The following is a 15,266-nucleotide window of genomic DNA, read 5'->3' on the forward strand; positions in this document are numbered from 1 at the left end:
TAAGTAGTGTTCAGGGTTGTAGAGCAAAAACCAGTACAAGCTTATATGATGCTGTGCACCGTGTTTTGCTGGTTTGTCAGGCAGCTTCTCTTTGTCAGGTAGGATGTATTTTCAGTAATGCTGCTTCTTCCATTTGGAAAGATGAAGCACAATCAAGCTGTAATATATGCAGCAGTGTAGTAGGTACATTGCTATCAAGTATGGAGATCCATACACTTTGTTTGGTGCACTTTTTCTTTGTTACACAACTTTGTACCTGCTGTACACCTGGAGTACTGTGTCCAGTTCTGGAGCCCCTATTACAAGAGGGATGTGGAGGTGCTGGAACGTGTCCAGAGAAGGGCCACAAGGATGAGCAGAGGGCTGGAGCACCTCTCCTATGAGGACAGACCAAAGGAGTTGGGGCTGTTCAGTCTGCAGAAGAGAAGGCTCTGAGGTGACCTCATTGTGGCCTTCCAGTATCTGAAGGGGGCCTAGAGGAAGGCTGGGGAAGGACTTCTCAGGATCTCAGGTAGTGATAGGACTAGGGGGAATGGAATGAAGCTGGAGGTGGGGAGATTCAGGCTAGATGTGAGGAGTAGGTTCTTCACCATGAGAGTGGTGAAACCCTGGAATGGGTTGTCCAGGGAGATGCTTGAGGCCCCATCCTTGGAGGTGTTTAAGAGCAGGCTGGATGAGGCTCTGGCCAGCCTGATGTAGTGTGGGGTGTCCCTGCCCATGGCAGGGGGGTTGGAACTAGATGATCCTTGTGGTCCCTTCCAACCCTGAATGATACTATGATACTACCAACTAGCATGGTTTTACACAGCTGAATTTGAAAAATGGGAAATTGTCCATGGGACACTTCATGAAGGATGTTTTGCCATCTGATTTATGGAAAAGCATGGGAATCTAGCAGGGAAGGAAAAACACAAAGCAAATTTATATCTCTCAAACTATGTTAGCTTGCATGTGAAGACCTTCATGTGGTAACAGATTAGTGAACAGCAAGGCTGTATCCAGCCTTACTCTTAAGTATTTTGCTTTGGGTTACTCCTAATACAGGCATGTGGTGGTGAGCATGCTGGCTGTGACAGTGTGTCCTGTGTAATCTGAAGAAACCAAGTAAATAAAATGTGTCCTTAGGTAGATATAAAATGCAAGGTGCCCATTTTTAGTTTGATGTAGCCTGCTGACTCAGTGTGGCTGGAAGAAAGGGGATGAGCAAGTGGTGAATGATAGGAGATGTCAGCAACAACTGGTTTATGAGAATTGTTCTGCCTCTGGCACTCTAGATCATGAACTTCATCACATCCAAGAAATCTGAACAGCTCAGGGCCTCAGGCTGTAGCAGCTCTGACTATCATTGTGGTTTTGTAATTGACAGCTCCAGCATCGCTATATGGCTCTGATTGTCATTGTGTCACTCAAATGCACAGAGGTTTCAGCCTGCTATTCTGTTGCAGAAACACCATGGTGGGTATCTGAGTGACATTTAAATTTGATCATGAGAGAGCCATTAAATCAGAGAAGAGAAAAATGCCTGTGTTTGTGGCACAAGAGATTTTCTGACCACTGAGGTCTTTGGAGAAAGGCCTCCTGTTGAAATAGTTGGCAAAGTTTGCCAGCAATGACTCACTGCCATGGTGGCTGCAGATAAATTCCAGTTGCTTTGTACTTACTTTTAAAGATTTGGTATTAGACATTTCTGTGTATTGCTTGAACAGTAAAAAATCTGGCAACACTTAGGCTTGCTTGATAAAGATTGAGATTTCCCACATGTCTTCATCTCTAAAATGCTGCAACGAGCTGTGATCTGTACACTCTGCTGTCCCTCTTGACTGTATCAGAAAGGGATATATTTTAGCACTGTTAAAGCCTTGTGTTCCATCAGCAATGGGCCTATCCTTCCTCTGCCTATTTTTAAAGAGATCCTGACCAGAGTCAGAACAGAAATCATTCAGTACAAGTCTTCAGGATTGCAACTTGTGGATTCTGACATCTTTAGATGCTCTTTCATCTCTCTCATTTAGAGATGTGTAATATAATATCACCTATAGAAACCAAACTCGTGGATTTGGGTTGTGTCAGTGTTACATCTGTAGCTATGTATCATGAGATTTAACACATCTAAGTGACAGCAGTGTGCCCAGGTGGCCAAGAGGGCCAATGGCATCCTGGCCTGTGTCAGCAATAGTGTGGCCAGCAAGAGCGGGGAAGTCATTCTGCCCCTGTACTCAGCACTGTGTCCAGTTCTGAGACCCTCAGTTTAAGAAAGATGTTGGGTTGCTGGAAGGTGTCCAGAGAAGGGCAACAAAGCTGGGGAGGGCTCTGGAGCACAATCCTTATGAGGAGAGGCTGAGGGAGCTGGGGTTGCTTAGCCTGGAGAAGAGGAGGCTCAGGGGAGAACTTATTGTTGTCTACAACTACCTGAAGGGAGGTTATAGCCAAGAGGGTATTGGTCTCTTCTCCCAGGCAATCAGCACCAGAACAAGAGGACACAGTCTCAAGCTGCACCAGGGGAAGTTTAGGCTTGAGGTGAGGAGAAAGTTTTTCACAGAGAGAGTTGTTAGCCATTGGAATGTGCTGCCCAGGGAGGTGGTGGAGTCACTGTCCCTGGAGGTGCTCAAGAAGGGATTGGACGTAGCACTTGGTGCCATGGTTTAGTAGACATGAGGTCTGTGGTGACAGGTTGGACTTGATCATCTTTGAGGTCTTTTCCAACCTTATTGATTCTATGGTTCAGATACATAATTTTGCCTGCCAAGATTCTGTTTGCATCACTGCTCACAGTTCCTCCAGGCCTTTGTCTTCTGCTCAAGGGTCCACTCAGCTGAAATTCTTTGAATCCATGCTCGTTGCATTTAGCAGTAACTGGACACCGGTGATGCATGCAAAAGAAATCATGATGGTGATAATAATGGGGTCTTTAAAACTATTTTTGTGGATCTGCAGTATAGATGTGCATTGTTGTCTTCATTTGACTCCTACTGTTGATTGACCTGCAGGGAAAAAAACTTTCATTGCTTGCCTTGTGCTAAATGAAACAGTAGAACAAACACAATAATCATCAGTCGACTCTTTGCAGTAGTTAATACTTGCAACTTCCACTGAATTTTGAGCATGTAAACTCTGTTGTTGTTGTTGAAGGAATGTTAATGATTCTCGTGCTGTAACTGACACTAAGGTATCTTAATCTTATTATGAAAGCACAAATGAGTTAACCCTTATAATGTTTTCAGGGAAAGGATGAATGCAACTATTTCATTTGTGGTGAGCAGGGACACAAATAAAATGCTTTTTTCCAGGTCATTCAGTAGATCTGTGGTAAAAGTGTTTATAGGATTTCAATATCTTTACTTCTTGATCTTGTTTCTGTAAAGAAAAAGGAAAATGCCCTAAATAATCTTAATTTGGCCTTGAAATCACTGGGCAAGATGGATTAAGACACATCTCAACAGTATGGCAACAATGTTGTCTGTTCCAAATACTGGAAGCATGCATCCCTTGATGGTAGCCTGTCAGAACTGCTCAGCAGTTTGTTTCAAATGCTCTAAAGGCATCTGCAAATTAATATTCTATCATTTCAACTTTGTTCATTCTGTAGCAAAATAGCCAAAATTATGCTTGTGTTTTCTTCCTCTTGAAAGGCTGAAGTCTAAAAATGCTACTTTGGTTTTTTTTTTGGTTTTCACTTCCATAAGTTTTACCTTCCTAAGTATGAAAAGCTTTTAGCAAAACTAGTGGGTTTAGTGACATTTCACTTTAACCCTCTCCGTTTTTTGTTGTTATCCTGTGATGCTGTACTGCAAGAAATAAATAGATTAGAATAGAGTAGAATAAACCAGGTTGGAAGAGACCTTCGAGGTCATTGCATCCAACCTATCATCCAACACCACCTAATCAACTAAACCATGGCATCAAGTCTCCTCCTGAACACCTCCAATGATGGTGACTCCACCACCTCCCCAGGTAGCCCATTCCAATGGGCAATCAATCTCTTTGTGTAGAACTTCTTCTTAACCTCCAGCCTAAACCTTCCCTGGTGAAGCTTGAAACTGTGTCCTCTTGTTCTGGTGCTGGTTGCCTAGGAGAAGAGACCAACCTCTGCCAGTCTACAACCTCTCTTAAGGTAGTTGTAGAGAGCAATAAGGTCACCCCTGAGTCTCCTCGTCTCCAGGCTAAGCAACCCCATCTCCCTTGGCCTCTCTTCATGGGGCTTGTGTTCCAAACCCCTCACCAGCTTTGTTGCCCTTCTCTGGACATGGTCCAGCAAGTCAACATCCTTCCTAAACTGAGGGGCCCAGAACTGGACACAGGACTCAAGGTGTGGCCTAACCAGTGCAGAATGACCTCCCTGCTCCTGCTGACCACACTGTTCCTGATGCAGGCCAGGATGCCATTGGCCCTCCTGGCCACCTGGGCACACTCATCTGTGTTTGCTGTTGTTCCTCACAACTGTTTTTCAGAAAAGCTGTAAGGAAAAATACAAGTTAGATAAAGGTAAAAGACAGTTCATAGCCAGGGGAGACCTGATTCTCTATGTTTTTTTCACAGGCCTCCAGAACTGGCATCAAAGTATGCAAATTTCTCTGAGGGAGTGTGCAAGCCTGGTTATGCATCAGCGCTCATGACTGTCATCTTCCCTAAGTAAGTAATTACTGGTTGTTGTTGTCCCTCTTCCTTTGATGACTTCCCATCCTTCAAGGTAAGTGATCTGCAAAGTGTCTTGAAAAGTGTCATTACTCTCTCATTTGGTTGGTTCAAGGGAGACCAGTGCTGAAATTCTGGGCTATTTGTGTGGTCAGTAGCAATGAGTTGATTTCAGCCTGACTTGCTTGCTCAAAGAGTAGAGAATTCTGTGTCTTTAATAATAAAGCAAATTATATCCTCAGCGCAGGATGTGGTCAAGCTCACTGCTGGTACCAGATGATAAATCCTTAGGAAGCATCAGCCATGAAGTGACAGCTTAAGTTTTCTGAAGTAGTGAAGTGTGGTCTTTGGTTGGTTGGTCTTTTCACTTTGAAGAACAGGGTAAAGCACCCCTCAGATACCAGCAGACTTTGCAGTAGTATATTCTGAAGAGTGTAAGACATGTTATTAGCAAGTTCTGCATCTTACTGTGTTGAGTAGCTATTGTTAGCTTAAGTGTTACGGGTTTCTTCAGAATTAGTTTCCCTCTGCACACCTGGGAAGTTGCAGTACTGTTGAACAGCTCACAGAAATAAAGAATGTAATCATAACCCAGTGACCAATACTTACTTTTAAATTTAGCTTCTGGCTTTCTCTTACGCACCAGGTGGCTTCTGCATTTCAGGGAGTTTGTAGAATTGCTGGAAGACAGTTCAGACAGTTCAGAAGATAGATTAGCAGGAACATTATGCTCCTGAGGCTCAAGTATCTCAGTTTGCTTCATCAAATGGAAAATTTGAGTGGTTATTTGACCTTTGTACAAGCTTCTAATGCATATGGGAAAGGTGGCAAACTGATCACAGACTTTTTAACACTACAAGATGTTTTCTTTCCTTTGAGGGGGTATTCCATGACTTGCACATAGAGCACATGGAGAGGTTAAGATGTGTCAGCATGGCCTTCAGACCGAGCCTGAAAACTGGTGGTATATTCCATCTGGTTTTGTTGGCAAACATGGTATCTGCAAACTTCAAATTGTTAAAAGCAAAAAAGTTGATGTTGCCTTGTAAGCAGCACATACTGCAGCCAGACCTTCAAACCAAACCAAAACACTGAGTGCTGAGACTGTGCTGTTGAGGCACCAGCATAAACCAAACCATTATCAGTATGATCTCCTGTGTGAATTTTGCAACTCTGGTTAGAACATAAATAAATGCTGGAAGGGAAGGGAGATACATTATCATCATCATCATCTTGTAAGAACTTTCTGAGTGCTTTCAGATCTGTATTTGTGTATGTATTAAATGTAAATACCATAGAAGAGGCGTAGAAGGCCTTCTTTTCTTTATACAAATGAAACCTAATTGCCCTTTCCATGGCATGGTGTTATTACATACTGCTTCTGCAGAGATAAATGATATACACTAAAGAAGGAAGACTGCTTGGTACAGTTGGTAAGGCCAGAAAAATGCCATTAATAGTCCCTTATTCTGAGCTGTGTCACAGAATCATAGAATCATAGATTCACCAAGAATCACCAAGGTTGGAAGAGACCTCAAAGATCATCAAGTCCAACCTGTGATCACAGACCTCATGACTAAACCATGGCACCAAGTGCCATGTCCAAACCCCTCTTGAACACCTCCAGGGATGGTGACTCCACCACCTCCCTGGGCAGCCCAATCCAATGGCTAACAACTCTCTCAGTGAAGAACTTTCTCCTCACCTCGAGCCTAAACTTCCCCTGGCACAGCTTGAGACTGTGTCCTCTTGTTCACAGATTAGTTAGTGTGATTTAAAGATTTCAGCTGATGGAGAATGTGATCATGTGTGCTACATTGTTCCCATGGATGAAATCATTGTTGCAAAGACATTAGTTTTTGGGTTTTTTTTAAACTTAAAATCTCTTTTGGACTTTGGCTTCCGGAAGGACATTTCTGCTAGAATCCAAAATGTAACTTTTTTTCCTCTCTCAGTACCCATTTGCAGTTTTCAGTCACCTTCTTGAACTAAAACCATGCAGAGAGGCAGTCACTTGTCTCTAGTCTGTCCAGGTGGCTGTTGTCATGCTCAGATATTGAAAAATCATTAATTCTAAAGACACCATCACTGGGAATTTATTTTCAGTTGCTGCTCTAACAGGAACCCTAAACCTCACTAAGCTTCATATTTTTTTTCTCCCCCAGGATATCCTTTAATTCTTTATTGATTTAATTCAGTGTTGAACATTTCACTATTTTACCTAGGACTAATGGAAGGATGGCTGCAAAGAATTCCTTGGCACACTTAAGATTCTTTATTTCCTACAACTTCTCTTGTACTCAAAGTTCTGGGCCCCTCAGTTTAGGAAGGATGTTGACTTGCTGGAACGAGTCCAGAGAAGGGCAACAAAGTTGGTGAGGGTTTGGAACACAAGCCCTATGAGGAGAGACTGAGGGAGCTGGGGTTGCTTAGCCTGGAGAAGAGGAGACTCAGGGGTGACCTTATTGCTCTCTACAACTACCTGAAGGGAAGTTGTAGACAGGCGGATGATGGTCTCTTCTCCCAGGCAGCCAGCACCAGAACAAGAGGACACAGTCTCAGGCTGCGCCAGGGGAGGTTTAGGTTGGATGTTAGGAAGAAGTTCTAGAGAGAGAGAGTGATTGCCCATTGCTGCCTGGGGAGGTGATGGAGTCACCATCACTGGAGGTGTTCAGGAGGAGACTTGATGGGGTGCTTGGTGTTATGGTTTAGTTGTTTAGGTGGGTTGGATTGGTTGATGGGTTGGACGCGATGATCTTGAAGGTCTCTTCCAACCTGGATGATGATGATGATGATGATGATGATGATTATTGCCTATGCAAAGTTAATATTAGCAGGACAAGTCTCATGATTTAGTATTTGGAACTCTTAAAGCCAAATTAGCTTCCCTGCTGATTTAACAATTCGAGCTGCATGATTTCTTATATTCCAGCTTTCATTTTTCAGTTGCTTGTATCATTAGGAAAACATCATCTCCGTTGCTGACAGTTTTCAGGCTTGGTCTTTGCCATAAAACTTGTGGTTTGGTTGGTTATTGTAAAACTATTTGGATAAAGTTGGTTTGGCTGTTTTCAGACAGGAATAAAATGAATCAATGTTTTTTCCTTCTAAAGGTTCATGGCTTTTTAGTGCAATTGTGAATGTAAATAGTCAAAATACGATGGAAATAGTTGGGATAGAATACATACTTTTCTGAGAATGTAACTCTTCTTAGTTAGTGCTTCTCTGATGGTAAAAATGTGAGTTCAGACTTTACCAGGCTAGATGAATCAAAGAGCAGTGCCCTCAAAATATGGATGCTGGTAAAGAAAGACTACATTTTGTTTAAACTTCCCCCTCCCCCCCCTTTTTTTTTTCACAAGCTCCTCACTCAATCAGTTCTCATTCTGGCAATGCTTGATGTCTTCATCAATAATCCTAGCTGGGGAGAATCCTAGGTTAAGTGTGAGTGTGCAGATGATACACTCATTGGAGAGCACTAAATAAAGGATTAGTTACTTTCAGAGAACAATTTGGATTGCCTGATTTAAATGGCCACAGTCCAACAGAAGATCTGGTAATGCATCTGATATGAAATAAGACATCTGGGTGGAACAACTGCAAATTGTACCTTCAAGATAGGAAAACTGTCTTGGAAACAGACACAGAGAAAGCTTCATGTAATCTCAACAAAATACCAGCTGAAATGCTGTTTGGGGTTCATAGGTGCACAGATAGGTTGAGGAAATTTGTGTGTAGCACTGTTTTAAAACTGGAAAGCCCAACTCCCCCCAAAATCTCACAAGCCAAGGCTTTTAGAATACTATGTCCAGTTTTGATGGTGACAGTCCAAGAAGGGAGGGGAAATAAGAGATTGAAGGAAAGCCACAAAAAGGAGCAAGGACTGGCTTCAACACTAAAGTAAACAAGACTCCCAGAAATAAGTCATCTTTCTGAAGCGGGAGTTGTATCCAAATGAGGAGAATAGGAAAGAGCATTACCTTTGGCAAGTTAAATATAAACCTTAATGAGGTAGGCCAAAAAAATGTTGAGGAGCAAGTTTATAAAGGTATTAAAAAAAAAAAGCAAACAAAAAAATACTTTTTGTCTAACTGTCAAAAGCAGAACTCTTGCCAGAGATCCTGATGTGCTGATAGATGATCGGGGTATTACGTGTGAGTTAAGGGAAGGTAAAGGCCTAGCAGAGGAATTATTGGCATTGTAATTCTCTGCAGAACAGTTCCCATGTGGAGCTTTCCTTTCTGGGGTACAGGCTGGGGGAAGCTGGCAAAAGGGTGATGTTTTGGAGCGAACTGGCACAACCAATTGCTAAGACAAGTTCTCGCTTTGTGACGAACTCGGTGGTGAAGTGGCCGAGTTACACACAGTTATGTATAATCAATGCTTAAATGGGCCTTAGAGTGGAAGAATGAAAAGCAGTAAAGGCGTCAGGCTTTTCAAGAGGGGCCTGTGGAGCGCTTGGGGAACTGGAAACTAATAGTGAGCCTGGTTTCTGTAATAGACAACTTGGTAGAAACTATAAAACTCATAGAATTAGTGTTTGTTCACAGGAATAAAGGTGATGATAAAGAGGAGTCAAGGTGTCTTCTCCAGCAGGAAGTCTGTCCCTGGACATGGCACGATGGTCTAGTCATGAGGTCTGTATTGACAGGTTGGACTCAATGATCTTTGAGGTCTCTTCCAACCTTGGTGATTCTGTGATACGGTGATCTGCTGGGTGACTGGATGAGCATTTGATAAATATGATTTAACTAACACTCTCTGTCTGGATAGCTTTAAAAACAAACAAGCAATGTAGCACTTTGTTTCCAAGACTTTTGGGAAATTTAGCTGGTGTAATCTTCAGGTTGGACTTTATGATCTTTGAGGTCTCTTCCAACCTTTTTGATTCTATGATTCTAGTACTGAGGTAGTGACTAGGTAAAGATTGGAAACTGCATGGAAATAAAAGATCAGGATGTTACTCCTCGAGTCCTCTGGGGAATGTTTGCTAGGATCTCTGCTGTCCAAGTGTTGATAAACTGTCTGGAATGGAGGATACATAGAAGCACTGACACATTTTTCCAGGTAGCAAGACCAAAAGCTGACTGTGAGGAATGTCAGAGGGATCTCACAGCACTGAGTAATAGGTCAACAAAATAGCACTCCAAATTCAGTTGTAAGGTAGTGTTTGTTGAAAGGGCTGACCTGGCAGCATATATGTAATGATGGGCTAAGGTATGCCTTGCAAATCAGGAAAGAGATCTTGGACTTACTATGGATGGTTCTGTGACTTAGCAGCAATGGTTAAAAGACTGCAGATGTCTTAGGAGATAAATGCAGAAAACCCAAGGATTTGTTATGACACTGCATAGATACCCCACGTGCCCCTTGTGTCTTCAATAACACATCTGATTCTCTTCAATTAATTTTGAATCAGGTCTAGAAGAATTAGGTATACATACGAGGATGATCAGAGGGCTGGAGCACCTCTCCTGTGAGGACAGACTGAAAGAGTTGGGGCTGTTCAGTCTGGAGAAGAGAAGGCTCCCAGGTGACCTCATTGTGGCCTTCCAGTATCTGAAGGGGGCCTACAAGAAGGCTGGGGAGGGACTTCTCAGGATCTCAGGTAGTGATAGGACTAGGGGGAATGGAATGAAGCTGGAGGTGGGGAGATTCAGGCTGGATGTGAGGAGGAAGTTCTTCACCATGAGAGTGTTGAAGCCCTGGAATGGGTTGTCCAGGGAGGTGGTTGGGGCCCCATCCCTGGAGGTGTTTAAGCCCAGGCTGGATGAGGCTCTGGCCAGGCTGATGTAGTGTGGGGTGTCCCTGCCCATGGCAGGGGGGTTGGAACTGGATGATCCTTGTGTTCCCTTCCAACCCTGACTGATACTATGATAGTGGTAATGAAGACAAGACCACAAAAGATCGAATTGACTTAGACTTTCCAGTTTGACATAGAGCAAACAGAGAATGTTCACAAGTATGTGTAATAAAGTGAATGTCATGGAGAAGATGATGAATGTGATTGCTTCTCTCAGTACAAGATTTGGAGCTATTAAATGTAAATATTGTGCACCAGGTTTAAAATAAACAAAGGGAAGTGCTATTTCAGGCTATTTCCAGTTACATGCTTCTGAGAATGAGTTCTACTATGGGCAAAAGATTGGAAAACAAAATATTACAGAGATTGACAGCCAGGTTCTGTTGATTGTAAGGATTCAACAGGCACAGAAATATCTAAGTTACTGAAGTATTGGCACGTGGACCCAGACACCAATTACTGGAAAAAATGGATATTTGGAGTAATCCATTGTGCCCCTGCCTCTGTTTTTGTTTTGTTCAGTTCTGGGTTTTCTAATTGTTATGCCTTGAAGGCAGACTGGCATAGCTTCAGAAAAACATGCTGTCATCCACATCATGACTGTAGCTCCCCACCAAGAGAAATAGTTGCTTGATCTCAGTGCTGCTTCTCCAAGTAGAAGCTGGCTGGCTGGGCTGCATCTGCAGCTCACTGTAAATAAAGGAGTTACCTAATTTTTCACTTTTCAGAACAAATCCCCTTTTCCTCTTGTGAATCTCCCAACAGCAGATAATGACTCAAAGTTTTCATAGAATCAATAAGGTTGGAAGAGACCTCAAAGGAAGAGAAGTTTCTGGTTATGGAATGATACAAAGAAAGTGGTAAGCATCTTTGGTAAAAGGGCATCAGTAGGTCAGTGAATTGCAGTACTATGTTCAGTGAATTAGACTATTTTTAGTAGGTCTGAGGTCACCTACAAGTCTGGAGCTGATGCTTTGACCTTTTTGTAGAAGGCACTAACTTGTGTTTGGAGTGGTAGCACTGCAGTCTCCTGCATGTCTGGCTTTACTGTGGAAATCGTGCTGCATGTGTACAGTTCTTTCTGTTCTACGTCTCTACAGCCCTATTCTTTATCAAATGAGAAAGGAGACCTCTGCCCATGGTTTGCAGCTGACATGCCAGCCCAAAACAGTTCAGCTACTGACAGTTTTCCAACCACAAGCCCTTGTAATTTGGCAGCTAATACTAGAAATTAGAGGAGGTGGTAAATAGAGAGGGAATGCCTGCAGGCTGCAGAATTGTGTATCTTTGTTTGGTAAGAGAGCATGGATAAGAAGCATTTGAGTATCCAAAAAAGATTTCAGAATAAAGGGGAGAGGGAAAGTTCAGTATCAACAGATCTATAGGCATTGGGACCAAAAGAGTGAATTAAGCATTTGTGACTTGGATACATAAGACTACTGGCAGGAAGGATACGACCATAAACAACTCTTTCTAGACAGTTAGTGCTACAAAATAATCTTATATGAATCACAAACCTCTTTAAGTCATTTCAGAAACAAAGTCAGTTTGGTTTGTTTAATCATTCTGGTGCAAACTTTCTGTCAGTTTGCAACTGGCACTTTATTCACAGTCTTTATTTTTTATCATAGTATCACAGTATCTCAGGATGTATCATGAGCTCTCAGTGTGCATTTGCAGCTGGCAAAGCCAATCAGATCCTGGGCTGCATCAGGAGAAGTGGTGGCCAGCAGGTCGAGGGAGGTGATCCTCCCCCTCTACTCAGCTCTGATGAGACCCCACCTGGAGTACTGCCTCCAGTTCTGGAGCCCCTCTTACAAGAGGGATATGGAGGTGCTGGAACGTGTCCAGAGAAGGGCCACAAGGATGAGCAGAGGGCTGGAGCACCTCTCCTGTGAGGACAGACTGAAGGAGTTGGGCCTGTTCAGTCTGGAGAAGAGAAGGCTCCCAGGTGACCTAATTGTGGCCTTCCAGCATCTGAAGGGGGCCTACAAGAAGGCTGGGGAGGGACTTCTCAGGATGTCAGGTAGTGATAGGACTAGGGGGAATGGAATGAAGCTGGAGGTGGGGAGATTCAGGCTGGATGTGAGGAGGAAGTTCTTCCCCATGAGAGTGGTGAAGCCCTGGAATGGGTTGTCCAGGGAGGTGGTTGAGGCCCCGTCCCTGGGGGTGTTTAAGCCCAGGCTGGACGAGGCTCTGGCCAGGCTGATGTAGTGTGGGGTGTCCCTGCCCATGGCAGGGGGGTTGGAACTGGATGATCCTTGTGGTCCCTTCCAACCCTTACTGCTGCTATGATACTATGATCATTCTGGTGCAAACTTTCTGTCAGTTTGCAACTGGTACTTTATTCACAGTCTTTATTTTTTCCCCCCCTTACTTTTCAATACTACAGCTTGCTCTCCACCCTGAGGAGAAACAGCTTTCCTGTAAACTCTTATGGGTTTATATTTTCATGCTGAATTGTTTCTTTGTACATAAAGTTCACAATTTTTAAAGCTTTCATATCAGCAGAGAATGCATGGCAGGGATTTATGCCAGCCATAGAAATTTCCATGGCTTTCTCTCAAGTAATTTTGTGGATTTTTCTGGATCCTTAATTCCCCCTCGATATTGCCTGTCACAGACTTCTGTGTGTTTCTCCCCTTCCACAGGTCAGTTGTGTATATCTGGGACAGCTCCAGATGACCTTTCTCTAAAGAGTGCAGGGTAGACTCCTGTCTCCTTGATACCAGAGCTTGGCAACAATTGCTGGTTTGGGCTTTCTATAGTTCATGCAGCTCTAGGGGAAAAAAGACATTCTTATATGTGAATGGGTGATAGAAGCTTCAGGTGGAAGTGGAGCTTTAGCAAGGGCTTCTTAGCAGTGGTGAGGATAATTTTTACATGTGGTGCCCTCACTCAGATGCATCCCATTCCATATCCCTGGTTCCAGGTGATTTCTAAATGCCTCAAAATGAAAACAGTAGTTTTGGAACTGCTTAGACCAGCACTTTGCTAACAAAAGGAGAGAAGCTGGATAGGATCTATGCAAGCCTATCATTTTTTCTTTAGTGCTAGAGGAGAGCCAAACAAAATGAAAGGTAGTCTGCTGTCTTCAGTATCATGGTAAGCCTTTTAAGATCAGCCTTGTACAGCTGTGTGCAAATTCTGTTGTCTGTGGAGGGAGGCAGGTTTGGTGACTGCTGATCTGTGCGAAGCAGAGCTTTCAGAAAAGCAAGAAACTAGGGAGGATATGGAAAAGGACTGCTTTGGTGCTCCCAAAGCTTCTGCTTTCTATGGAAAAATGGAAAAAAATGAAAGGCTGTACCTGAGCAGGTGTCCAGAGAACATCTCAGCAGCCTCACCTATGCTTTTCAACTCAATGTTTTCAGCTGAAAAGCAGCAGCAAAAGTCTTGAGGTGTTTAAGAGGGGACTGGACGTGGCACTCGGTGCCATGGTCTAGTCATGAGGTCTGTGGTGACAGGTTGGACTTGATGATCTTTGAGGTCTCTTCCAACCTTGGTGATTCTGTAATCAAATAAGGGCATCCTTCCATTCCACACTTTCCATCTTTGTTACTTAGATATTCATAAAAAGTGTTTTTAAAAGAGAATTTTAAACCCTCTGCTTAGAACTGACTTTATTCACATTTGGCTGTCATGGTGCCTCATGAATTACGGCTTATACCCAGCATGGGCTTGTACTGAAGTGACAGGGCATGAGCTCAGTGCTCAGAGAATCTCATGGCTGGTGATGGCTGCTTTCTTTGTGATTAACTATTTAAGGAGAGCAGAGGAAGCCAAGGGTTGGTAGTCTCTTGTGGTTCATGAAAGCCCACTAAAGAAGCAGGCTGGATAATTAGTTTGCCACTGAGGATTGCTATGAGAATTTGAATCTACTCCCTGATTGTAGTGTGATCTATCTGCTGTATATTTTGTGGTGTCTTCAGGTGCAATGAGTAGTATCTCAGGTTAAAAAAAATACATAAAATAGTATGTATTAGCTAAATGAGTTATTGACAGTAGGGTTTTATTGTCTTCTAAATATGTGTATAATGTACACTTCATTTTAAAAGACACTAAAGTAGTTTATTGTGTTAATTTGAACTGAAGCCACTGAAAGTGGCTTGTATCCAATGCAAGAATGGACACTTCTTGAGGCTTCCACTGAAGTCAGGGTTCCTGTGTCCCAGGTACTACTGTGAGAAAGACTTCCTGCTTTCCTTCAAAATGAGATCACTCCTGTTCTAGGAACAGGGAGTACACAACCCACTGTCCCTTCTTTATGTCTCTTGCTCAGTGGATTGAACAGTGTATGGTGACCATAGCAAAGATTGTTCCAGGGCTCAAAGTTACATTTGGGGTCCCAGTAACTGCTGTAATCACAGCTCTGTAAGGAAATTTGTATGTGCCAGTGTTCAAAAGGGTGTTTAGGGATGACAGAACACTGACCTGGAGTCTTTAGCACAACTGTCCCCAGATCCTGTATCTTGCTTACCCTGCCTGTCACCACGTTGTTGTTGCATGACTGAGATTTGAATTTGCAGGGACAAACTGATGCAGGTGTATTTTCTCCTGGGCAGTGCTGAAGGTCATTGGCTTCCCTCAGTTCTTTGGTTAACTCTGGCTAAAGAAGTTCAGGGCTAGCAGGAGGGGAAAGGAGGGATGAAAGAGGAATTGATGGGTGTCTGTGTGTGTTTCCTGCTTCTCCAGCATCCAAGCTGTTCAGTGCCTGGTGTGTGCCAGAGCCACAAGGGCATGCTGCTGCTCACGTTTACCTCCCTGTACCTCCTTACACTGTTTTGTGAAATGCAGGCTAAATAAACATGCAAGCCAAAACATGCACACTGTA

The 15,266-nt window shown here is 43.3% G+C and overlaps 1 protein-coding gene across 6 annotated transcripts in view; it reads left to right on the top strand.

Moving 5' to 3' along the window:
• Positions 1-15,266, top strand: part of ST3GAL3 (ST3 beta-galactoside alpha-2,3-sialyltransferase 3) — a 233,839-nt gene that overhangs the window by 92,949 nt on the left and 125,624 nt on the right. For all 6 annotated transcript variants that reach the window (XM_068141553.1, XM_068141551.1, XM_068141557.1 and 3 more), the window contains one exon: positions 4,537-4,629. In XM_068141553.1, the coding sequence (XP_067997654.1) occupies positions 4,537-4,629 (93 nt within the window). The remainder of the gene's footprint in view (positions 1-4,536; positions 4,630-15,266) is intronic.

This window comes from Melanerpes formicivorus, unplaced genomic scaffold (genome assembly GCF_026170545.1).
Source record: "Melanerpes formicivorus ecotype bairdi unplaced genomic scaffold, bMelFor1.0.p_v2 SCAF_7, whole genome shotgun sequence".
Lineage (NCBI taxonomy): Eukaryota > Metazoa > Chordata > Aves > Piciformes > Picidae > Melanerpes > Melanerpes formicivorus.